At 39.0% G+C, this 23,422-nt stretch overlaps 4 protein-coding genes across 4 annotated transcripts; 2 read left to right on the top strand and 2 right to left on the bottom strand.

Moving 5' to 3' along the window:
* The first annotated feature begins 7,066 nt into the window (after positions 1–7,066).
* Positions 7,067–12,343, top strand: LOC135615422 (syntaxin-61-like). Its single transcript, XM_065113885.1, has 8 exons — positions 7,067–7,281; positions 7,643–7,758; positions 9,525–9,638; positions 9,860–9,973; positions 10,194–10,393; positions 10,937–11,027; positions 11,615–11,680; positions 11,978–12,343. The coding sequence occupies exons 2-8, from the start codon at positions 7,705–7,707 to the stop codon at positions 12,086–12,088; spliced, it is 750 nt and encodes a 249-aa protein (XP_064969957.1). The 5' UTR covers positions 7,067–7,281; positions 7,643–7,704; the 3' UTR covers positions 12,089–12,343.
* A 1,199-nt stretch (positions 12,344–13,542) lies between these two features.
* On the top strand, positions 13,543–14,413 carry LOC103989787 (ethylene-responsive transcription factor ERF110). The gene has a single exon (XM_009408736.3). The coding sequence runs from the start codon at positions 13,612–13,614 to the stop codon at positions 14,341–14,343; it is 732 nt and encodes a 243-aa protein (XP_009407011.2). The 5' UTR covers positions 13,543–13,611; the 3' UTR covers positions 14,344–14,413.
* A 2,723-nt stretch (positions 14,414–17,136) lies between these two features.
* Positions 17,137–18,797, bottom strand: LOC135615421 (U-box domain-containing protein 25-like). The gene has a single exon (XM_065113884.1). The coding sequence runs from the start codon at positions 18,690–18,692 to the stop codon at positions 17,427–17,429; it is 1,266 nt and encodes a 421-aa protein (XP_064969956.1). The 5' UTR covers positions 18,693–18,797; the 3' UTR covers positions 17,137–17,426.
* Positions 18,798–20,381: 1,584 nt separating this feature from the next.
* LOC103989087 (PI-PLC X domain-containing protein At5g67130) lies at positions 20,382–23,140 on the bottom strand. Its single transcript, XM_009407841.3, has 9 exons — positions 22,993–23,140; positions 22,839–22,922; positions 22,611–22,733; positions 22,400–22,537; positions 21,595–21,693; positions 21,204–21,507; positions 20,916–21,139; positions 20,759–20,845; positions 20,382–20,683 (listed from the first exon to the last, which is right to left on the bottom strand). The coding sequence occupies exons 1-9, from the start codon at positions 22,996–22,998 to the stop codon at positions 20,513–20,515; spliced, it is 1,236 nt and encodes a 411-aa protein (XP_009406116.2). The 5' UTR covers positions 22,999–23,140; the 3' UTR covers positions 20,382–20,512.
* Positions 23,141–23,422: the final 282 nt, after the last annotated feature.

The following is a 23,422-nucleotide window of genomic DNA, read 5'->3' as shown; positions in this document are numbered from 1 at the left end:
ATAAAGCATCCTTAGTTTGAAAAATGCTCAAATAATATTCTTGATAAGTTATTTAACCTATTAATCATGAACAGTTAAGCCTATAAAGCTTTTTCACAAGTTTGGGTTGAAATGGTTCATGCTAGTTTAATATTTTTTTTATTAAAAAATATACAAAGTGCTATTGTAAAGGTAAAAAATTTCTCTTTTGTTAATTTTCATTTCTTTCTTGTTTATACAAAGTGACTACTACATGATTGTTACTGTTCTTTGTCTTCTCTTTGTTCTTTATGTTTTATTTTTCTTTTTTAATCAAAAAATTCAAAAAAATCATGTAAATATATTATTATTTTTGTTACTGTTCAGTCATTAAATAGTTATTTAGATAAGATTATATATATATATATATATATATATATATATATATATATATATATAGTTTTCATGAATAATGTGATATTTAAAGCATCTTGTTTGATATTTATTGTTAAATATGTTGTTTATCAAGAATCATGGCATGTATTAAGAGTTTTCATATTGTATTTTCATATAAGCCAAAAATAGTAAACTTGTTTAAAAAATATTAGATATCATAAGGAAGATATTATCGACTAATTATTATCCAACATACATTCTTCAAGTGACATCTAGGCTAAAAGAAGGAGACAAAAGATGTCCCTTACCGATCTGTCCACGTGGACATCGATCTAAGACATATGGTTATGAGTTACTTCTGTTATTGTTGCCTATATGGACAAAAGGTAAAATTGAGGTTGTTAGAGGCAATTAAACTCATGGAATATTTCACATAATATATCATTCATTTGCTTCGATGTATAAAAGCTTACTTTTAATATAGTCAAGAGGTCATTTTTTTACCATTGATGATTGTACTCACTCACCTCGAGTTAGTAACTTGAGACTAACTTAGAAAATCTCTCTCAACCTCAATGTGCAAGTAGCACCTTAGACAACCTCCTTGAGAACTCGACATTTTCACCTTTAAGGCATCTCTGATAATCCTATGTAGATAAGCCTGAATTATATTGGGTTAATTTGACATCAACGACATCTTCCAGTAATATTTTGTATGCTAAAAGGATGACTTGATGTCATAGGAAAGCTTGGTCATTGATCCTCTTAATGAACGCTTAAGCTAAGAGGCTTTGCCCTTTGACCCATAGTACTTTCACCCAATGAGGGTAGCAGCCACCCTTTTTTTACACATTAGTACATTTATCTCAACGTAGATTCAAATGCAATACTGGTGCATATTCATTGACTAGTGTCTCTAACCCCTAAGGATAACCTCGAGTCACCTTCTCGTCCCTACTGAAGTGTTTCTAAACCTTATTCAACAAGTATAAATGCTAATAGGTACGATATAAGTTGTCACTTTGCTTTTGCCCTCACTTGTCTAATAGACGATGCCCCCAACTCAACAGTAATACCCAGCTCCACTACCATCGACACTCGTTAACATTCTTTGACTCGACATGATGCTAATATCTTAAGAGTACTTAAGACCTATTGAATTGTCGATCGAGGGGCACTTTGGTCTCCAACTATGAAATTCAATGGATTATACCACCCTCACTCTGTCCCACCTCAATCTGAGTCCTAATCAATGGATTCAATGAAGGATTTCCTTTAGATCCAACTGTGATAAATAAATCGATATTTTAAGAAAATAAGATGAGAGTTCCAATAATAAAAAAAGGAAGCACTAGTTAAGCCCACCTTGGGTCGATCGTCGTTCACTCAGAAATTTTAAGAGGAACCAATTCCAGTGAACCTTTGTCTCTCATCCTTGGTAGCGCTAACTCGATAGAGCATATTATAGTGCTCTCCACCCAAATATCATTATATGACACCTCGAATTCCCTAATGTGTCATGTCTTCTCAATCATATTAAGAGGACTCATGCGAGAATAGTATGCTCGTTTGAAGCCACTTTCTATCTGTTTTTTCACTTAATTAGTGAGAGAGATTGAACTTTACTTTCCCATGAACATATGCTCTCGGCCTTCGGTAGCAACACTTATACTCAGGTAAGGGGAGGAAGAAATGCTTACAGACTTCATTGCTCAATTCATAAATAATATCCAAGATATATTAGATGCTCATCCATCCCTCATAATATATACCTTTATGATGGGGCTCACGTCCATTCATCTTTTTTTGGTCATAGATAGAGAGATTACTAATGATTATACTCAGAGTATCTCAAATGATCAATCAATATATTATCACCAAGGCAATGGTCTTAGACAAGCGTGAGTCACTCATAGGCTAAAACAAGAGTGACCTCAATCAGCCTCGACCCAAAGGTCACTACTTTAAGGAAAAAATAAACGACTTGAGTTACCTTACCCAAGGCCCAAGCTGACTCCTATAAACATGAATAAAACTAAAGTCTTCTTATAGATAAAGGAGAATGAGCTCATAAGAGACCTTCACTCAATGAAATGAAAAGAGACAAATCCAAGTACTGCTAATTCCATTAAAATTATGGTCATGAATCCAAAAAATATCCTGAGGAAATTGAAGAGATCAAACGATGAGGTCCAATCAGACATTTTATCCAAAAGCACCAAGAACCCTCACCCTGACTTTAGGGGATTGGTGGAGAAGCACCTCAACTTCAAGGGTTGATGGAGAAGCAAATTGATATCATCATGGTGGACCTACCGAGAGGAGAGGGGGTGGGGGGGGACAACTCTTCGGGTCATAAAGTTTATCGTTGAATTACTATTAAAAAGCGCTCAAGGATGAAGGGCAAATCTCAACCCAAATCATGAGGATACCATGGTAGTCTTTGTGATGATGATTAATGCTCAAGTGAAGAGGGTTATGATCGATATTGGTAGTTCTTCCAACATCCGATAGGAAATTATAATTTTTTTTTAATTCAAGCTTTATCTCCATAAATACAGCAACCTTCATCCCCTTCGAATTATCCATAACTACCCATCCTCATCCTAACGTACTTAATTTTTTAATTTATTATTTGGTTATAATCTTCTAAGCTATGTGGATGGCTCTCTTCATTGTCTATTAACAATGCTTAATATCCTAAGTATATTCAGTCCAGTACCAAATCCGAACCATAAACTATGGTTATGTCAAAATCATCTCATCCTTCAAACAATTCAAGTTTCGGTCGTTGGATTCCTTGCCCCACTCATTTCTTCATGTGACATTGCTTTCAAAGCTTTGTATAAGTTGTAAACCACCCTGGTCAATCATTCCCGCACTCACATGCTTAGTCTCTTATCTAGTCATTTATGCAGCAACCCCCTGGCCATGTTTGCAAATTAACAATGTCTTTTTACCTCTAATTGAAGATATCTTTATATAGTACCCCTTGGTCATGTTTGTAAATTATAAAAAGTCATTTATGAAATCCGTCAAGCTTCAAGAGCTTAGTATACTGAACTTGGATCGTTTCTGACTTCATTAACTCGTCTGATTCCTCTTTATTCCTACGATAATAATATGAAAATATAATATATCTTTTAGTATATGTAGATGATATTATTGTCATAAGCAATGATCCCTTAGAGGAAATTTTTTTGTTATTAGAATAAATCACTTTGTTATCATGCCCCCGTAAGATCGAGCTTCTATCAAATATATCGATCATAGACTGATGTAATAAAAATAGTTTGCGGGCTAGAAGCTTCGTGAGTGAGTCTGCTAGTTGATCAGTCGTATGGACATGAGAGACACGAAGTTGATGTTTGACAACTTGATCTCGCACGAAGTGAAAATCGATGGTAATATGTTTCATGCGTGAATGGAATACTGGATTGATATATAAGTAGGGAGATTCGATATTCAGCTTCTAGTACCTCAATATCTAGTACCTTTGCATCTGGTACCTAATATCTAGTGCGTAACTTTATCTTATATGATAAAAAATTTAATTCTTTAATAATCTATAAATAATAAAAAATTATATCTGAATTTGATCCAAAACAAGATACTTATTATATCAGATGATATTATTGATATCATTCTATTAATTATTTTATAATACAATATGGGAATAGACCATTTCTACCTTCATTTCACAATATAATATGGATAGGTATCATTTCAAATAATCGACAGTTAAACCTTATTTCTTCTTAACCTCTACATTCTTTCTCCTGTTATTATAATCCTCTTAGAAATAAATGAATGGACTACTGCTGACCAATTATACTTATTCAAAAATTTCAAATCATCATACTAAGGACTATTGTAATCTGTAGATAAAACCATATAATATATATATTCGATAAAAGTTAATTATTAATTTTAGAGTAAGGACTTCTCTAGTAATATACGTTGGTCCTTCAGAATAAAAAGTGCTTCTGTGTAATATACCCTTTAGAGTAAAGACTTGTGTAGTATTGGGCAAATTAAGTAGGAGAATATATATATATATATATATATATATATATATATATATATATATATATATATATATATATATATATATATATATATAGGAGAGAGAGAGAGAGAGAGAGAGAGAAAGAAAGATAGTTCCACTTTATAATTATCGATATTAATCTGCGAGATATGAAAATTTTATAAATATTTAGGAAACGATCAAATATAATATTCCTTATAATATCCAAGTGACATTACCTTAGTGATAATGAGATCAACTTTACTACTCATGTACACTTAGTAGGTGTCATAAGTGATAAAAATGATCCACAAAGTTTTACCCCAAAACTATCCAACCAAAATGATAGTTCGATCCCTTTTCATCATCGGAATGTTCTAATCCATGGATACCAATAAATAGAACTATGAAATTTAAATTTTACAATGATAATTAAATAAGAATTTATATATACAAAAATATACATATGCCTAAATCGAGTTGGCTTTAGACATTCTACGCTTATAATAAGTGTTTAAAACTAAAATAAATTAGAGTTAATGATTCAATGAAAATTTATCTAACTAGAAAAACAAGGAGAAAATAAAAAAATAACACATTATTTAGATGCTCAAAAATATATAAAAATATATAAAAAAAATCTGAAATGGAAAACCAATGACATAAGTCCAAGTGTCCTATTCAAAACTTTCTTAAAAATTTTAGATCATTTTGAGCACTATGTTTTATTTTTCCTCAAAAACAATGCATCACTTATTAGAAATTGTTTTTCTAGACCAAATTTTATAATATATTATTGACTTATTTAAATATTCAAATGTGAAAAAATATTGCATAGATGTATTATAATTTGTTAGAAATACAACGAATAAGGAGAAAATAAAAAATGATACATTGTTCAAATGATCAAAAATCTAAAAAAAACCCAAAAAGATCTCTAAAATGACAAACCAATGGCATATGTCCATAAGTGTTCTATTCAAAGTTTTTCTAAAAATTTAAGATCATTTTAAACAGTGCTTTTATGTGATGTACTATATTTTATTTTTCCTCAAAAATAGTGAATTGCCTATCAAAAAAAAAATTTTAGACCAAATTTTAAGCTCAAATGTGAAAACATATTACATAGATGCATTATAATTTATTATAAATAGAAAACAAGTAGAAAATAGAAAAACAATATATTATTTAGATGCTAAAAAATCCATAAAAATATCAAAAGAACTTTTTAAATTAAAAACCAATGACATGCCCTATTCAAAGCTTTTCTAAAAATTTGATATCATTTTAAACAATACATTTTTACAATGTACTATTTTTTAATTTTTCTCAATAACAGTGCATCATCTGTTAGAAAAAATTTGTTTGGACCAAATTTTCTACATATATTATTGATTTGTTGATAAATTAACATGTGAAAAAATATTGCATTCATGCGATGCACTATTTTTGAATTTTCCTCAATAATAGTGCATCATCTATTGGGAAAATTTTTCGTGGGCTAAATTTTCTATATATATATACATATATATATGTATATATATATATGTATATGTATATATATATATGTATATGTATATATATATATGTATATATATATATATATGTATATATATGTATATATATATATATATGTATATATGTATATATAGGGCTTTTTTAGAGACTCAAATGTGAAAAAACATTACATGCATGAATTATAATTTATTTAAATAAAATAAATAAGGTAAAAAATAATGCATTGTTATGGATAAAGACTTTATTTTTATAAAAAATACTCAAAATATTGATAGTAAAACAACAATCTTTTATAGCATTGTTAGAATAGTAGACATCAATGTAACCCTATAACCCTAGCTACATAATAAACTAAAAATTTGAGTTTTTTAGTAATTTTTCTTTAATAGAAATGGAAACATATCTTAAAGAATCCTCGAAGCTCGAGGAAATAATATCACAAACAATGTAACGACGATGAAATAAAAAGCTCAAAAGAGTCAGTGTTGTCGTCGGTAAAACTCGATGCTCGTAAACGAAAAAACTTGACCCTAAACATAATAACGTACAAAGTTGATAATACTCGGAGGTTGTTTAATATAATACAACAACGACAATGAAATAGAGAGCTATCAATTGGTAAATATGAAGCATGGATATATAGTATACGATAAAACCATATGTTCAAGTTAAATTAGTATTTTATATGATTTAATTTTATATAAACTCATTTAATTTGTTAAGGTTAATATTATCTTTTCAAAATGTAGGAGCATTATTTGGATACTTTTCAAAATAGGAACTTGCAGTGACTTTTGTATTCATGGCTATAAATTTCTCAAATATAAAATCTCTATGATATGCAACTTAGTCAATTTTCGTTGGTTCTTTAAAAGTTCAATCAACATCAACTTCTATCAAATTGGTTATCTCCTCTGCTGTTAGTGATGTAATTTCTATCAATTTCTTTTTTACATTTATTACAGTGCATAAAATATGCAATTAAAATAAAACAATCGGTAAGAATAATAAGGATATTTATATTATTTTGAGGAACTAAATATTTTTTTTTGTGATAAATAAATACGCTATTCCTACGTTAAAACCTTTGATGGCCTCTAATTTGACGTACCTAAGATGATTGATTTGGGTCCAATTTGCTACTGCATCATAGCAAATCCGACGGACCGAATCCACCCGTCGCTTAGCCATTCTACAAAACCTGTTGTCGCCGTGGAGGAACTCCGCTTGCTCCCGACCTCGTTGTTCCCTGGCGAACTCCTCTTGCCCCCCGACCTCCTCCTCCTCCTCCTCCGCCGCCGCCGCCGCTGCCGTTGATCCATCATTCATCGATTCGGTTACTACGGCGGAGGCAGCGATCTGGTCCTCCACATGACAAAAAGGTAATAAGGAAAAGAAACCCCTTATTCTTCCCAGATCCACGGCGTCCACGCACCAATTCCACCTCCGAATCGATCCCTTCTCGTCTGCTCACCTACGAATCTTAGTCTGACGTCCATTCTGGGGATGATCCCTAAAATTAGGCGTCACGTGCCCTCCTGTCTCGCATTGGGAGGGCGGATTTTGTTTGAGGTCCCTCCCTCTGGTAGGATCGGAGACCTCCGATCAGCGATTTTGTTCTTCGGCGAAGCTTGTATATACCTGTGTTAGCCATTTGAGAGACTGATTCCATGATTTACTGTTGTTTAGATCCGCATGTTATTGTTAGTGATGTGTTTTCCTGTCTGCTGCTTGTACATGTAGGATCGTATCGGGTTGATGCATCACTTGGGAGAAGCTGATCTTGGTCCAAAGAGTGCACTGAGATGACTCCCGCTCGAGATCCTTTTTACATTGTTAAGGAGGAAATTCAGGGCTCGGTATGTTTAACTGATTTGATTGCTTAATACATTAATGTTTATGTCCGAAAGGGAGTGTTGAATGCCTGATTCGTCTAGTGATGTACACTTTAGTTTTGGTTTCTTGTGAAAGGTTAAAAATATTAATTTGGTATCTCTTATAAACCTATATAATTAATTAACCTTGTGGATTGTCAGAACTAGGAGAGAAGGCAAGCGTAGAGGCACTTTGAGTAGTGAGACATGTGATGGGGATAAGGATGATGATATGTATTTTGTGATAAATATATGAAGTTTATAGTAAGTGATATTGGATAACCTTTTGTTGCAAGAGGATTCGTGCTGTTATTGTTTATAAGGAATGCATTAGCATTGTCAATATTATTCTGATTTTCTTTTGGTCCTCGATCTGAACTCAGCATGTTGTATATTAAGTATTAACATATGCTTACAAAGTTATCTAGTTCTAATAAAGTATATTGACATATTTCTTTTTTATTTTCACATTTTCCTTAGTTTATGGTTTCTTTTCTTTTTTTTCAAATCTGAATTTACTTCTTGGGGAAATTACAATCTTGTCAATCTCATCCAGTTGATACGGCATATCACCACTGACCAATCATGTTCACGATTTTGACTTTGCGGCATATCCTTGTTCGATTTTCTATTTTTGAACTAAATTTTAACATACTACGTACTATGAGGACAAGAATTTAGATTAAAAACTAATGTGGGAATGCATTAAAATTGAAAGCCAAAGAACTAAGTTTTGCTTGTGATTTGTAACTTCAGATTACTTAGGAACAATGACCATAGCCTTCTACAGCTTTGATTTGGATATACTATGATTTACGAAAAGATTAAGAGTTTATTTCTCCATGTAAGATATTTAAGAATGCATGCCAAATTTCAGATTTGGGTTGATTGTTAACAATGAATCAAACAACTTGTGAAAATAGGAACTTGCAGAAATCTGAATGTTAAATTAAGTTAGAATTTTTTTTTTCAATGTTCAAATGTTTGTAATTTAGGTTTCGAATTAAATAGATTTTATATAGACAGAAAACTAAAGCTGAATGCTACAAATTCATGTGACTGATCATCTTTCATTATTAATACACTATGGCTAGCTGACCAATGCTTTGTTTTACTCTCATTTTTTAACAGTGCATCCACTAAGTGACCAGCAGCCTCTTCTCTGTTCTTCAGCTTATGTTGAAATATTCTGATTCAAATCTCGGGAGAGTTAACAGCGTGTGTTGCATACTTGCATATTATGGTGCTGAGTCAGAAATTTGCTTAGCAGTATTGTCTTAGTTGGAAATAATTCTATAAGTTTAATTTTGGTTAATTGAGGATGAAGAACAAAAAAGTTATCAAACACACATTGGACGAGGTGTAGGTCCTACTTTTCGAGAAATGCATGGCCCTCTTGGATTGAAGTTGATGGTTTGGAACTGTATATTACCTAAAAAGGCTTTGCATATACACTAAAGATGCTCAGAAATTATCTTATAGATATGTTTGCACCTAAGGCACTAATCCTCTTTGTTTGTGACCGAAGCTACCTTTGTTGTTTGACATCCTTGTGATCACATCAAAAGCTATATTTTCATACACCCTTGAACCCCTCCCCTGAACAAAAAATGGAGGCCTATATTTATGAATAAGAATTTATCTTCCAGAAAATATGTTCACCTCATGTTGCAGCTTTAATCTGCAAGATAGAGTAGTTCTTACAAACTGTTCTGTTCATCATTTCTTCTTGAATTTTTTCCTGGATGCAGATTGATAAATTGCAAGCTAGTTTTCACCAATGGGAACAGACATCTTTAGATATCGGAGAGCGTGTACGTCTAACCAAAGAGCTCCTAGCCAGCTGTGAAAGCCTTGATTGGCAGGTATCAGTGTGATGGAAACAAAGTATTTGTTTTTCATTTCTGCAACCTTTTGTTTAGGAGTCCTCCATTTTATGAACATACTTGTATGTCAATTGTCTATCATGATAAAAGCATGTTTATAGCAAAGAGCAAGTTCAGCAATGGAAGGATTTATTGCAATACTTTCTGATTCATATTATGGCAATTTTTTGTTGAATGTGTTTTTTATGTTAATGGCAAAGGTTGATGAGTTAGACAAGGCAATTGCCGTTGCTGCAAAGGATCCAGCTCGATATAGTCTTGATGAAACTGAACTTGGAAAACGTAGGAAATGGACTAGCATTGCTCGTAAGCAGGCATGTATATGTTTTTTTGTGCTTTTTCTATGGTGGTTACAGGTGACTATCACTTCATTCCTTTCTTATTTTTATATGGGCAAGGCTTTCTCTGTGTTTTTGCCTTGAATTGGAGATACTATATTCAGCAGCATCTTAAATGTGTACTCTTTGTTTGTCACCATTTCTATTTTAATTCCTGAACTTGAAATTGTATTTGTATGGCATAATGGTTATGTAGGTGGGTACCATCAGAAGAACTTTAGAAGAATCTGGAGTTAAGGGCAGTTCAGTCACTCCTAGTCTAAATGGTGTTCGCCAAGAGCTCATGAGGCTTCCAAATGATTATGCGTCCAAGGCAGGGAGATCGGGTTACAACACATCACAAGATGATGATGATTTCATCTCTTCAGAATCAGATAGGCAGCTACTTCTTATAAAGTAATTTATTTTTTGTTCCCAAATGTTATCTTTTGTTACTATTTTGGATATGGTTTAGAAGTAGATGATAAATAGACCAGATGTCGTAGGTTTTAGATTTTACTCGTTCAATAAAGACACTAGCAGTCTGTTGGCATAGCGCTGTTTTACAAGTTTACATATAACTTAATTGTGTATTTTATTATCTCAATCTTGTCTAACTAGATAAGAAATGCTGCATTTTATAAGGTCTGTTTGTTGGTTAGACACTTGAGAGAAGATGGCCAAATAAATATTGATGAAAAGGGCTACAACATATGTATGTATGTATGTATGTATGTATGTATGTATGTATGTATGTATGTGTGTGTGTTTGTGTGTGTGTGTGTGTGTGTGTGTGTGTGCGCATCACAGATTATTGAGGGAATCAATTTTATTTGTTGATCAAGGACCTTAACCACCTTTTTTTGTATTCTTATTTTGACTTGTTCAGTGTTCTGTTAAAGCTGTCAAGAAAATAATTTTATTTTTTGGCATTATGAGTGACTGTCATTTGTACTTCAGGCAACAGGATGAGGAGCTGGATGAGCTTAGTGCTAGTGTTGAGAGAATAGGTGGCATAGGGCTTACTATACATGATGAATTAGTTGGGCAGGTAACGTTGAAAATATTACTTTGCTTCTTTATATCATTTATATAAAACTGATCATGGAAAAATGGTTAAACCAAACCTGAGAAGCTGATTGGTTAGACCTTAATATGATTCTTCTTCAAAATGGTGTAACTTAAATATTATTCTCTTTGAATGATAAACCCGCTTTATAAAAAAATGTCCAGCAATTCTTGTGTATCATTACAAATCCTCTAACTTTATTTATTGCATAATTTTTTAGTGATTTGGTATAAATTTCTTTCATTAGCTTTCATCTCATGATAATGTCTGGCACATAAATACCTCTAGTGCCTGTATTTCTTGGAAAAGTTGTGGATGTTCTAACTTAAAAGTTCTGCCGTCCTCTTAGGTAATATGATGTTGCATGTCTATGTCATAGTATGATTTTGCAGCATGCTGTAGGAATGAATGTATTTTCTGCTAGTTGCTAGATTGCTGCTACCTGATAGAATTTACAAACCATTTCATTCGAAAGGCTGGTTTTATTCTTGATTGTTCCATAGTCGATCATGGGAGTTCCAAATTGAATGACTTTATTTTTAATCTGCATAATTCATTGTGTGATATAGGAAAGGATTCTGGGTGACTTAAGTTTGGAGATGGATACTACTTCAAACCGGCTGGATTTTGTTCAGGTTAGCATTTAACGGCTTCTTGATGCACAGTAATTTGCAAATTACTATCCATATTCAGTAAAATTTATCCGAAAGCTAACCTGATTAGGGTTCTAAATTTACGATTGCATACTTGTTTTGCAGTTTTGCACAAATCTCTAACTAGATTTAAGATTGGAAATTGGTGGAAATCGATTTCCCTCGACCTTTATATAATTCTGTTATGACTGATTTGTTGTTGAAAGGAAAATTTTGTTTTTACTTTTTTGTTTTTTATGTGGTACTAATAATGTAGGAAATAACATTTTTTTTGTGCAGAAAAAGGTCGCTGTGGTGATGAAGAAGGCCGGCGCAAAGGGCCAAATCATGATGATAGGGTTCTTGATCGTGCTCTTCATAATTCTTTTTGTCTTGGTTTTCTTCACATAAGAAACAAAAGAAAGTTGCAGAGTCATATCCTTCGATTTCCATGGGGTGCACAAAAATGGGATTAGCTGATGACCGATGCAGTCATATATTTGTTATCGTGCTAGAAAATATAAATCACTGCCGAGTTGCTGAGGTTATATTTCCGGAAGAACTATGGCTGTATTCTGTTAAGAATGGTGGTTGTATTTTATGGACATTGCTAGCTCCAATTTTTGTATCAACCTTATGATCTTAAAAAACAGCTGTTAACGTTTAGATTTCCTTTTGTAATCCAATCATGACCTGATCATATGTGCTGATGTTACAACTCAAGGATTCATATATAGCCTTTTCTGGTTCTACTGAATTTGAAAATAGAACCATACAAATATTTCAGATAATTTTAATACCGATTCAGAAATCGATGATTTTGATTTCGATGAAATCGAAATCACCTATTTTAATTTTAATTTTTTTTTCTAAAACATCTCTCTAATTAGTCATATATTAAGTTATTGGAATAAATAATAATAATCATTTGGAGGGATATTTGTTCATCTGAGTTTTTATTTCGATTTATTTGTAATCAAATCGATTTTGATTTCGGTCTAGATTCTATGAATCGGAATTACAATTCGGTTTAATTACAATTCGGTTTCGATTCTAGAAGGGTATCTGCGAGTTCCATTTTTGGGTTGAGCATCCATAAGATTCTGGATGGACATGTATTGACTTCGTGAAGCCTCCATGTTTGGTCCCTCGGCGTGGACCAAAGAGTCCAAGTTCAAACATTGGAACTCGTCACTCGTCGCATACTCGTCGTCCAGAATCCCAAATGGATTAACAATAAGACCAAGGTTGTTGTGAGAGTCAAAACTCGAAGGTCAAACCAGTTCAAAGCTACAAATGAATGCTTCCCATACAAGTAAGTCATTGATGACGAAGAGGAGAATCTTCAAAAGATTATAAAAAGACAATATTTAGCTTTTAGTTGGGTTAGCAAAGTGCATCTCTTTGGGTTGACTTCCACATGTTATATAGATCACAATTGTTTTGTCTTGGATGGAAGAGAAATTTCATTTTGTGTCTTTTATAATATATATATATATACATATATACCACTCATGCTTTTCTTCCTTCTAAGCCACCATCGTGTGTGGAAGACCGTATCGAATTCGTCTTTGATGTAACCAAATCAGTATTTTAATTATTTACGCAAATAAAAGCAACAAATTTATATACTAATTATTATATTGTTATTTTTAATTAAAAAGAAACAGATGTATGATTTTAACTCATAAAATATTTCAATATCATGATAAATTTATTTATGAGATTATTAATAATTCGACGAAGACCCATTAGATTCGTAAGTTGAATACGTAGCGATGACGAACTCAGCAAAGGCGGCGTTGGTGAAGTCTTGACGTGCATATGCGAAGAGTATCTATATATACATAGCCATTCATGTCATGTTGTTCTTGGGCTTTGCCTGAATTGGTTCGAGGTGGCGGCGAGACTCCGACGCCGGACCCGGCGATTCCATGCAGCCGATTCCTGCGAGAGATGCTGCGGTGGCGCAGGCGGATCCGTTTTCGGAGCATGGACGGGCGCGAGAGATGGCGGCGATCGTGTCGGCGCTGAGGCGAGTCGTTGCAGGAGACACTGCCGTGGATGCTCCATCGTTCTCGCCATCGCGGGGTGGTGGTCGTGGCGGCGTCATCGGGTATAAGAGGGAGCCGGACGAGTTGATGGGAGAGAGGGCATACAAGCATCATCGAGCTCCAGCTCCGGTGGCAGAAGCCACCCCTTCCGCCACTCCATTGGCGGAGGAAGGAGAAAGTAGGAAGTACAGAGGCGTTCGACAGCGGCCGTGGGGCAAATGGGCGTCGGAGATCAGGGATCCCCACAAGGCGGCCCGCGTCTGGCTCGGCACCTTCACGACCGCCGAGGCCGCCGCCCGGGCGTACGACGAAGCCGCCCTCCGCTTCCGGGGCAGCAGAGCGAAGCTCAACTTTCCCGAGGACGCCCGTCTCGGGCCCCCGCAGCCTGGCGTGGCGGCGGCAAGGTGGCCAGAATCCCAGCCTTGGAGGGGCTCTTGGGAGCACGCAAGGCTGCCCGGAGAAGCAGAGCATCGTCCAGTTACGGATTCCAAGTCCTCCATGGCTTCTAACCGTGCCGGTTCTTCTTCTTCCACAGATCAACACATGGGTTATCTTCCACAGGCATCATGGATAGAGTCCAACCAACACAGACCATCTTCGTCCCCAGAATAGTGTTCCATCTCTCATCTCTCTTTCTCCTTTTCTCCTTGCATGCGTCCTGTCCTGTACTCCAAGTTTAACGGTTGTGTTCGTTCAATGGCTTGTACTCTTGCATGGTTTAACCATGCTTAACCTGAAGAGCTTTGGCAAAAGGATCATCGAAGAAGGGAAAAGAGAAACTTTGCTTGTCATCGTTGCAGGGACAGATACTTTGTATCCATAGTTGGAGTTCAAATTGGCTTCTCTCGTGGTGGACTGTGCATGGCTGAACGTCGACTGTGCTGTGGTGGGAAGTCGTTTTTGGACATGAGATGGGTGGAGGAAAGAGGCGGTGACCACATTGGGATCGATTCAGCGGCATTGACCACGGAAAAGCTGAGCCAAATTGACCTGACCTCGTCGTGGCCCACTCGACGAGTGGACCCCGCGGCCTGTGTTGCCCAATCAAATTGACCGAGGCCTCTAATTCATATTTATTCCGTTTTAAAATATAGGAAGATGATAAAACAATTAGGTCATCACTATGCTTTTTTTTTTCAAAAAAAAAAATCAACATTTCCTTCGTGTTATTATTATTATTATTATTATTATTATTATTATTATTATTATTATTATTATTATTATTATTATTATTATTATTATTATTAAAAATAATTGATATTATTATTATTATTATCTTTTTTAGAGATAATTTTTTTAAAAAAAAATAACATGAGATATAATATATAATTCACTGGGGAAATAACACGTGTACAACCCGAAGACACATCATCTTGTGGGTCTGATATCAAATGATCACTAATAATATTGTATCCCTCGATATTAACGTAATCCATTGTACTATAATTAGATATGTCATCATGACTCAATGATGATCGAATAATTTATATAATCATCTCATGAATTAACTATCTAATTCAATTTTAACGATTATCCAAGTTTTCTAGAAAAAGAATAATAGATAGCATCTACTAACCAATCTAAAAAAATCATATAATTTTATTCTCAAATTCTCTGAATTCTTATTAATTTAAAATTGAATGAACATTTATTGAACGATCCACACGAGACTAGTGGCAAGCTCGAACATACGACATAAGTTACTTGGAACCCCAAACATGTTAGATTATGAAAATACGAAGCAATCCTAATTAAAAAGTTATAATCCGTGGTTATCTAATTAAAACAGATTTCTTTTCACCAAAACATATCCACCCTCCCATTCTCTTAATCATGGCAGATAATGCCTAATTGGAATCTAAGGTCTCCTTCTAGCAATTAAGTACTATCCTAAATTACCTGCACAAGAATAAACACAACAAAGATGACATTGGTTTACTCAAGCCTGGCTTTCTTGATATCCAAGTAATCCAAAACATTTCTCATGCATGAACAGCAACATTGATCTCTAGTGCCAAGGAGAGTTGTTCCAGTTCATAAGATGAACAGCCCAGCTCAATCAGAAGGATCAGAAGAGGCCTGAGACAGCCTAAAACATCATGAAACAGGCTGAAACATAACCCAACATACTCAAATCTTCTGAGAAATAAATCCTTGGTTGTAGCAGTCCATGTATGGATCAAACACATTCAGCTAGGTTTTCTGACAATAGTTTAGTCATGCATATCTTATAGACATCAGTTGGTCCATAAAGCAATTCATCTGCTACCTGTTTCAGGTGCACTTGCTCAGAGAGAAGAAGAACATGAGAAACTAAGGTGCAGGTGTTAGCTCAAGACCTGACACGGTGGGCGCTTAAATCCCAGAAACATCGAAATCAGTCTCTTAAATCAATGACATGAACCAGTGATCAGCCATGACCAATCAACTTACTCCACAGTAGACCTGAATCATGTCAATTCATCACATTTAATTAGCATTCTGTGGTGTAGCTCAAGAACCACTACTTGAATGAACTTGAAAAAGATGGTCACCGACGTATAATTATGAAGGCGGCAAAGAAGCAGTGACAAGCTATCTCAACTTTTTTCTGCTCATCATCACAGCTTTTGACAAAGCAACCAAATTAGATAGACTGCTAAATCCTGAAGAATCTAGCTTTTCACTATTTGAAAGACTACTTTTTGGGACATGAACAAGGAGGTGACATCAAGATCTTCGCTCAATCCTAGTCTTTGCTCCATCAGATTTAGTTCCATTGTCAAGTCAGAGAAAGAGAAGTTCCTGATATTTTCATCCTGGAACAAAGTAGATTTGGACATGTTCTTCCACCTTAGGACCACAGACAAATGGATCCATGGACAAAAGGGCTCCTCTTCCATTTCATGTGACGGACAGACACTCGAGATGGAGTGATGAATGAGGCAGCCATGTGACCCCATCGAAGAAATCCATCATCTTCTTCTTTCATGTGATGACCACCACAGCCAAGCTTTTGGGTCACAAGACTCCAGCAAACCCTTCCTTTTATTTTGTGGTGTGTTATGCCTCCCCCCTTCCTTTTTCCTGCTGTTGCCATCTTCTGTGGACTTTGGCTTCATGCCTGAGACAATTTTGAGTTCAAGGACGGTGAGGAAAGACAAGGGAAGGAACCATCCACATGATGCCATTCCCCCTGTGTGCAGTCTTCTTATGTTCAGAGAGTCATTTTGACTTGATTTCCTTACAAATATTACTGATTATTATTATTATTATTATTATTATTATTATATGTATATATATACATATATATATACAAGTACTTAAAACATTCAGGAAGAATAATAATAATAATATACCAATAAAATGAAAATATCATGAAGAGCAGCAGCAGTAGAGCATTCACAATTTTTTGGAAAAGAAAAGTGCAATTATATTATATGTCCATTCATTTCAATCCAATAACAATAGTTACAGTCATCCAAGGAACAATCCACATTTCACATTCCTCAACACTCCCATCTCACACACTGATAAAGAGAGAATCCTGCATTGTATTGGAATTTTCTTTTGGGAAAAAGGAAAAAAAAGAACGAAAGTGAAGATGAGGAAATTAATAATCTTTTTGTTTTGATTTTTTTTTTTTTTTGGGGGGGAGGGGGGTAGTGATTCCTACTGGAAGAGAAGTTTGGGTTAGAGAGAGATGGAGAGAGTATTTAGAATGGCCGGAGGAAGTCGTCGGAGTTGGCGATGGAGTCGTAATGAGGCCAGGCAGAGCGGAGGAGCTTGAGGAGGAGCTGTGCCTTCCTCTTGGCCCTGTCGGAACACCCGCCTTGCACCAACATCAGAAGATGGCCCACTACGCCAGCCGCCACCGCCACCATCTGTAGTGCCTCCGACGGGCCGAGCACTGCCAGGAGCGCCCCTGCCGCGTGCTCCGCCGCCCTCCAAGACGCCTTCCCGGCCATCGCCCTCACTAGCGCCACCACCGCCGCCTCGCCGCCGCCCCACCCCGCCACCACCGCCTCCCTGCCCCCCTCCACCCGGCACAGTAGCTCTACCGTCGCCAGCGCCCGCTCCGCGTCGCTCGACGCCAGCTCGCCCAGCCTGCCCACCACCGCTGCGGCCGCCCCAGCCGCCACTGCCCGCCCTCGGTTCTCCTTCGCCAGGCAAAGAGCGAAGAGCCCACGAATCCCTACCCGCACCGCCCGTGGGTTCCCTCGCTGCTCCGCCAGCGCCACCAGACCCACCACCACCCCGTTCGTCCCGCCGACCGAGGCCCTGGTCTCGGCCGACCGCGCCCCCACCGCGACCGCCTCGATAACCGCCGCGGCGGTGATCCGTGCCTCCATTGACGTGTGCCTTCTCACCATTTCCCCCAGTCGGCACAACCGTTCAGGCCGCGATGCCACCGCCACGCTCTCGGTCTCCGTCAACGGCAGCATGGCTAGCACTGCCATGGCCTCCAATGCCGGCTGGTCCGCTTCCGGTAACTCTAGTTGTTCCCCACCCTCGAACGCGATCTCCACGAGGGCCGAGCGGGTCTCATGGGTGGAGATCACTGCGCGGTTCTTGTCGGACTCCCGCGCCAGGGAGCGGAGCCGGCGAAGCGCGGCGACCCGAGAGGCGTTGAAGGATGAGGCGGCAGCAGAGTCGAGTAGGGAGCGGACGAGAGAAGGGTCGGCCGGCTGCTTCGGAGTGGGGATGCGCTCGACTCCGAGCGAGCGGTGGGCGACGCACCAGTCCTGGATGAGGCGGCGGAGGTTGTGGTTGGGGATGAGGGTGAAGTCGGTGAGCGGGGCGCGGGTGACGGGGCAGGTGGTGTTCCCGGTCGCCATCCAGGACTCGATGCTCGCCCGGTCGTACGTCTGCCCCGTGCACATCGTCACCGGATCCCGCATCAGCTCCAGCGAGATCGGGCACCGGAAGTGGTGCGGTATCGTCACCCCCGCCAGATCCAAAGGCGCTACGCTCCCCGGCATCACCAATCTCGATCCTCGCCTCCTCGTTCCCTGTATCTCCGCGTAACGAGTCGAGCCAACGCTCAAAGCTTTGCTCTTGTTGGTTTGGCGGAGGAGGAGGCGTGAGTCGAGCGCCTCTTATGCTTTTGCCCTCTACACGTGCGGCTCCTTATCACAAACGGCTGCCAGGCTTTCATGTGACACGCGCGCGTTATACGTGTTTGCATGATGTGCACCCATCGAACGGTCGTCATTTCCCGAGGAGGGGCGCGGTCTCCGAGCCGTAACACCAAATCGGGTTCCTGCGCGCCTTTCGGTTGGGTGGGGTTGGACTGACTTGAAATGTCGGCAGTTCAAGCACATCAGAGCCGTCAATCGATGAATGCGGAACTGGCACTTCAATAGATTGGACGGCTGCGATGATATGGGTCAAACCAAAGAGTGTCAGTCAAACATCCGGGGCATCGGAGCTCGTGGCCAGTGAAAAGGCTACGCGTTGAGCGATGGAATACAGGGTACAGCATCCTTAGCCAGTCCAAACAGTACGCGCGGTGTACAAAATGGAGTCCGCAATGCTGGGCCGGATGCACGAACAAAATGGGTGACGTGTCGCGCGATGCTCGGGCGGAGCAGGCGTGCGCGTGCGAACGGGGGAGTCACCGGATACCGGGGCCGGGGTTTGTCCCCGGTCAACCGGGCAGGATTACCTCGGGAACCGGGTTCGAGCCTTCGTCCACACGTGCCGGAACCTGGCCGCACGTGTTGACAGCTGTCGCGCTCCGGCCCATTTTGACCGGTCTCGGGTCAGGAAATTTCCTTTAGTAAAATGACTTCGGCGCCCCCGTGCCCGCGAAGTCTTCGATGTGGGTTTCGAAGCGCTTTTCGCCGTCTGATGATACATCGGTCGATCCAACGGCTTGGATCTGCTGCTTTCTTCCTTTCTTTTTCTTCTCAGTTTCTCCCCAAAAAAAAAGGGGTAAAACATTTTCCTGCATGCAGAAGATGATACAATAAGGTTGATCGTGTGATATTAGTCCAGCACACCTTTTAATGCACTCAAATTGGCTCACTTAATTAAGAAAGAGACGTGCATCATCATCTTCTTTCATCGATGATTAATTACATATGGAACATGTGTAAGAGAAAGGCAAAAATTCATTTCCCTTTTCTAATTAATGTAAGAGAACAAACTGATGTAAGCATAGAGGTAATAGTGGATCCCAACCCAAGCAGTTAATATTTAATTTAATATTTCAATATTTACGAGCCGTGATAAGTTAATTAAGAAAATTTATAAAAATATTCAAATCATATCTTTATTTTAGGTATTTCTTTATCTTCATTTTAGTCTTTTCCAAATCATATCTATAATTCAAACAATATCCAAATTATACTTCTTTTTTTATCTTACTTATATCGTCTCCTTCTTTGTTGTCAATAGTTTTACCAGATTCACTATTGCTTCCTGCTTTATCATCATCTGACACTTTACACTGTCTCTGTTCTTTGGGTCAAAGAAAGAGTGAGATTTTAAATAAAAAACATATTTTATTATTTTTAATGGTTGTCAAAAGCAAGACGTTTTATTATTTTATTATTCACGGAGATCAAATTATATTTTATTATTTTTAATGGTTTGCTAAAAGCAAGAAGTTGTCGATAACAAACGATTATTAGCAACCCCTTTTTGTTATTAGTAACCCTTTGCTATTGGCAACCATATTAAAAATATATATATAATTTTATCAAATACAGTCGCTCAATCATCAATTATTTCGTGGGCAGAAACAATTTCTGTGCCAAACACAATGCCTTCAAATTCACACGCATCCAAAACCAGACTATCTAATGCTGATGCAGATCGACATGATCACTGCCAACCACAAGTATCGGAGTTGATGTGCAAGAAGCAACGCGATCGACGAGCCGGAAGAGTTCCCATTCACGCCGGACGAGTCGGTCGTCGGCGCCGGCGGAGGTGGAACTTCGCAGACCCCAAACGAGGCATTTACCTGTGACAAAGAACCGCCATGTGATCCATAAAATTTTAGTGCTTTGATCACCGTGTCATACGATCTCCGACGTACCTTGCAGTAGGCAATGTTGTCGCATCCACAAACCAAGTGCCCGTTGGCTACGTCCGTGGCTTCCGGTGCTCCACCTCCATTACTTCTCTGCAGCGGAGATCACGAGGACGTCATCCCTAACCTCTACAAGAATTTCCATAAGGAACGCATCACTGACCTTGTAGAAGTCGACGGCTATAAAGTTGGGCCAGCGATTCGCCGACAAGTTATGGCAGGTGTTCAGCATGCTCAGAAGCGGGGCGGAGTTGTGCTTGCAGGCCGTCGCTAGGTTTGGAATGGTGGGGAAGTAGTTCATCAGCACCAGCGACCTCGACGTGGTGTTCATGGGCGACGACTCCGCTCGGTTCGGGCACGCGCCTGCCTCCATGCCTCCGTCTCCATCTGCAACAACATCAAACAGGTTGAGGGTTCAGCTGGTGAGCCGTAGGCAACGCCTTCTCCTCACATTGATTCTCCACGATGTACGTCCACTCGTAGGCGATGCCCTCGGATGCTTCTTTGGCGGACTTGGAGGTGAACACCAGCAGGCGCTGGTTTCGGCTGATCATGTCGCTGAGCAGCGGCCAGTCCCCGCCATTCTTGGGCATTCTTGAGACCGGGAACCAATACTTGAGCAGTCCGGAAGCGTTGAAGACTTTGGTGAGGCCCATGGGGGAGGTGACGTAGTCCTCGATAATTATCGTGACGACCTCCGAAGGGTTTGCTTCAAGGAAAACCTGGATTTCCTTGAGCACATCGATCGCCGGTTGCTGAAGAACCAGGAAATGGAGTGATTTGACGAAGAAGAAGAAGACCCGACTGATGCGTGAAGGTAATGCAACAGTAGCGGCGCTTACAAAGGCAGTGAAGTTGTAGCATTTGCCACCGGTGGAGTGGCACAACCAGATGTCTTCCAGGAAGTCGTACATGTCCAACATCAACCCCCTTACGCCGTTCTACACTCATTGCAGCAAATGGACAAGCAGGTGACGGGTCAGACATGAATGTCTAAGAATCAATCTCATTTACACTATTTTATGCATCTTGGACTTATTTACTTGTTGGTTGGATAAGAAGACCATGTGGACACTCTCATTCCAACCACCAAATGATCATAAAAGACAACTCAAATAAATACTGGTTGGAATTTGTTTACGATTATAACATGGTCAATATGATGTAGTCAACTTGATATCTGTTCCTTCACAAAGCCCATTTCAGCTCATTATCTCAATCACCAAACACATGAGAATGTAACAGATAAATATGCTTTCATATAGTTAGCATAATATGCTCGAATTTTATAGTGGATTTCTCTCTCAAGGTGGGTTCTAAAGACAGCTTGGTTGGTGTCACACCAACTCCCTGTCATTGTTTTCTGTACAGCTAAGCTACTCATTGGCAAAAAATATCAACGAATAATTGAAGTAAGTTTTTGGTCCAAACGGAATTTATTTTAATTGAGATAATTAAAATTCTGGCTGCCAGCTTCGTGATTCGTGCGCGGTGCTTCAGCGGTGGCCCGTGATAGGTCGACTCAGCGCTTCGCGTGCGACGAACTCGGTGGTTAAGGCGGGTCAACGATGACCCATCTTCGACGATCCTCCGCCGAGTTAAGTAGACAGAATGGTAGAGAAGGAGTAAGAAGATTTAAGTGCGTACGTTGAGTTGATCGGTGATGGAGTCCTGCTGGTTCTCCAGGGTGATCACGGGCGTTCCGGTGCGCGATTTCTGACCGAGTTTCGCGAACGAGTTGTGAGTCGTCAACCACGAGTACCTATTAAACGGCAAACCGGTCCCCTGTTGCCGAGGGACGATAAGCAGCGAGGGAAGACGCGAGGGAGTTGGAGAGGGAAAGAGAGGAGATCAAGACCTTCGATTTGGGATCGGAGGGCTGAATTCGCGTGCACCTGAACAACCCGTTGCCGCTGGCGACGCATGTCTCGCAATGTAGCCCGGCGTCGCAGTTTCCATTCGACACGCAGATGTCGCCAAGCTTAATTTGATGCGCAAAGAAAAGAAGAAATGATACTTATACCTACTGAAGAAACACACGCAATCCGAGATAAGGGAGATCGAGATGAGCAAGCGAAAGAAGAACCTGCGCAGCAGTAGCAGGAGAAGGAAGCACCGATAGCCGAAGCAGCAGCAGTAGCAGCTGCAGCTGAAGCAGCAAGCGAAGTCCCTGTGGATTGACGACTCTTAAGCACACAGTACAAGGCACAGAGAACAGAAGAGCCTCATCAAACACATGCCTGCATATCTGCGTCTGTTCGCTGTTAAGACCTTCTCCTCCACCTCTCTTTGCTTGGATGGTCAGGAATACCAGTAGGTCACAATGGCAATAAAGAACAAGAAGCCATGCTGTCTCCGTCGGTTTAATGGACGATGACGTCGGGGAGAGATGACGAAAGTTACATGTCCGCAACCCCGTTGTCGTACCAAGCGGCGCCACCACGGTGTCGATAGACACATGCCCTCAAATAACATGTGGCTCTGCACTGACCGTCCCCAGTCTATTAGCAAGATGTCTGATTAGATTAGTGAGTTAATTAAGTCCCCCGTCAACTACTCGCATAAAGATACCAAACGCATCATTAGATGTTGAGGATGGATTAGAAAATGAACCCCACATGACGATACACGGTAACGAATAATTGTGAAATATAACTGGTCAAAAATTGA

Source organism: Musa acuminata, chromosome BXJ2-6 (genome assembly GCF_036884655.1).
Source record: "Musa acuminata AAA Group cultivar baxijiao chromosome BXJ2-6, Cavendish_Baxijiao_AAA, whole genome shotgun sequence".
Classification (NCBI taxonomy): domain Eukaryota; kingdom Viridiplantae; phylum Streptophyta; class Magnoliopsida; order Zingiberales; family Musaceae; genus Musa; species Musa acuminata.
This window is presented reverse-complemented; position numbering and strand designations above follow the sequence as displayed.

What these genes read in the sequence shown, in the direction of transcription:
- LOC135615422 (XM_065113885.1), top strand. Translation starts at nt 7,705, where the DNA reads ATGACTCCCGCTCGAGATCCTTTTTACATTGTTAAGGAGGAAATTCAG. An exon ending in GTGAAAGCCTTGATTGGCAG is followed by an intron (nt 9,639 to 9,859) that starts GTATCAGTGTGA and finishes TTAATGGCAAAG; the next exon opens with GTTGATGAGTTAGACAAGGC. An exon ending in CTAGCATTGCTCGTAAGCAG is followed by an intron (nt 9,974 to 10,193) that starts GCATGTATATGT and finishes ATGGTTATGTAG; the next exon opens with GTGGGTACCATCAGAAGAAC.
- LOC103989787 (XM_009408736.3), top strand. Translation starts at nt 13,612, where the DNA reads ATGCAGCCGATTCCTGCGAGAGATGCTGCGGTGGCGCAGGCGGATCCG.
- LOC135615421 (XM_065113884.1), bottom strand. Translation starts at nt 18,692, where the DNA reads ATGCCGGGGAGCGTAGCGCCTTTGGATCTGGCGGGGGTGACGATACCG.
- LOC103989087 (XM_009407841.3), bottom strand. An exon ending in CTCCTGCTACTGCTGCGCAG is followed by an intron (nt 22,734 to 22,838) that starts GTTCTTCTTTCG and finishes CATCAAATTAAG; the next exon opens with CTTGGCGACATCTGCGTGTC. An exon ending in TAGCCGTCGACTTCTACAAG is followed by an intron (nt 20,846 to 20,915) that starts GTCAGTGATGCG and finishes TCTCCGCTGCAG; the next exon opens with AGAAGTAATGGAGGTGGAGC.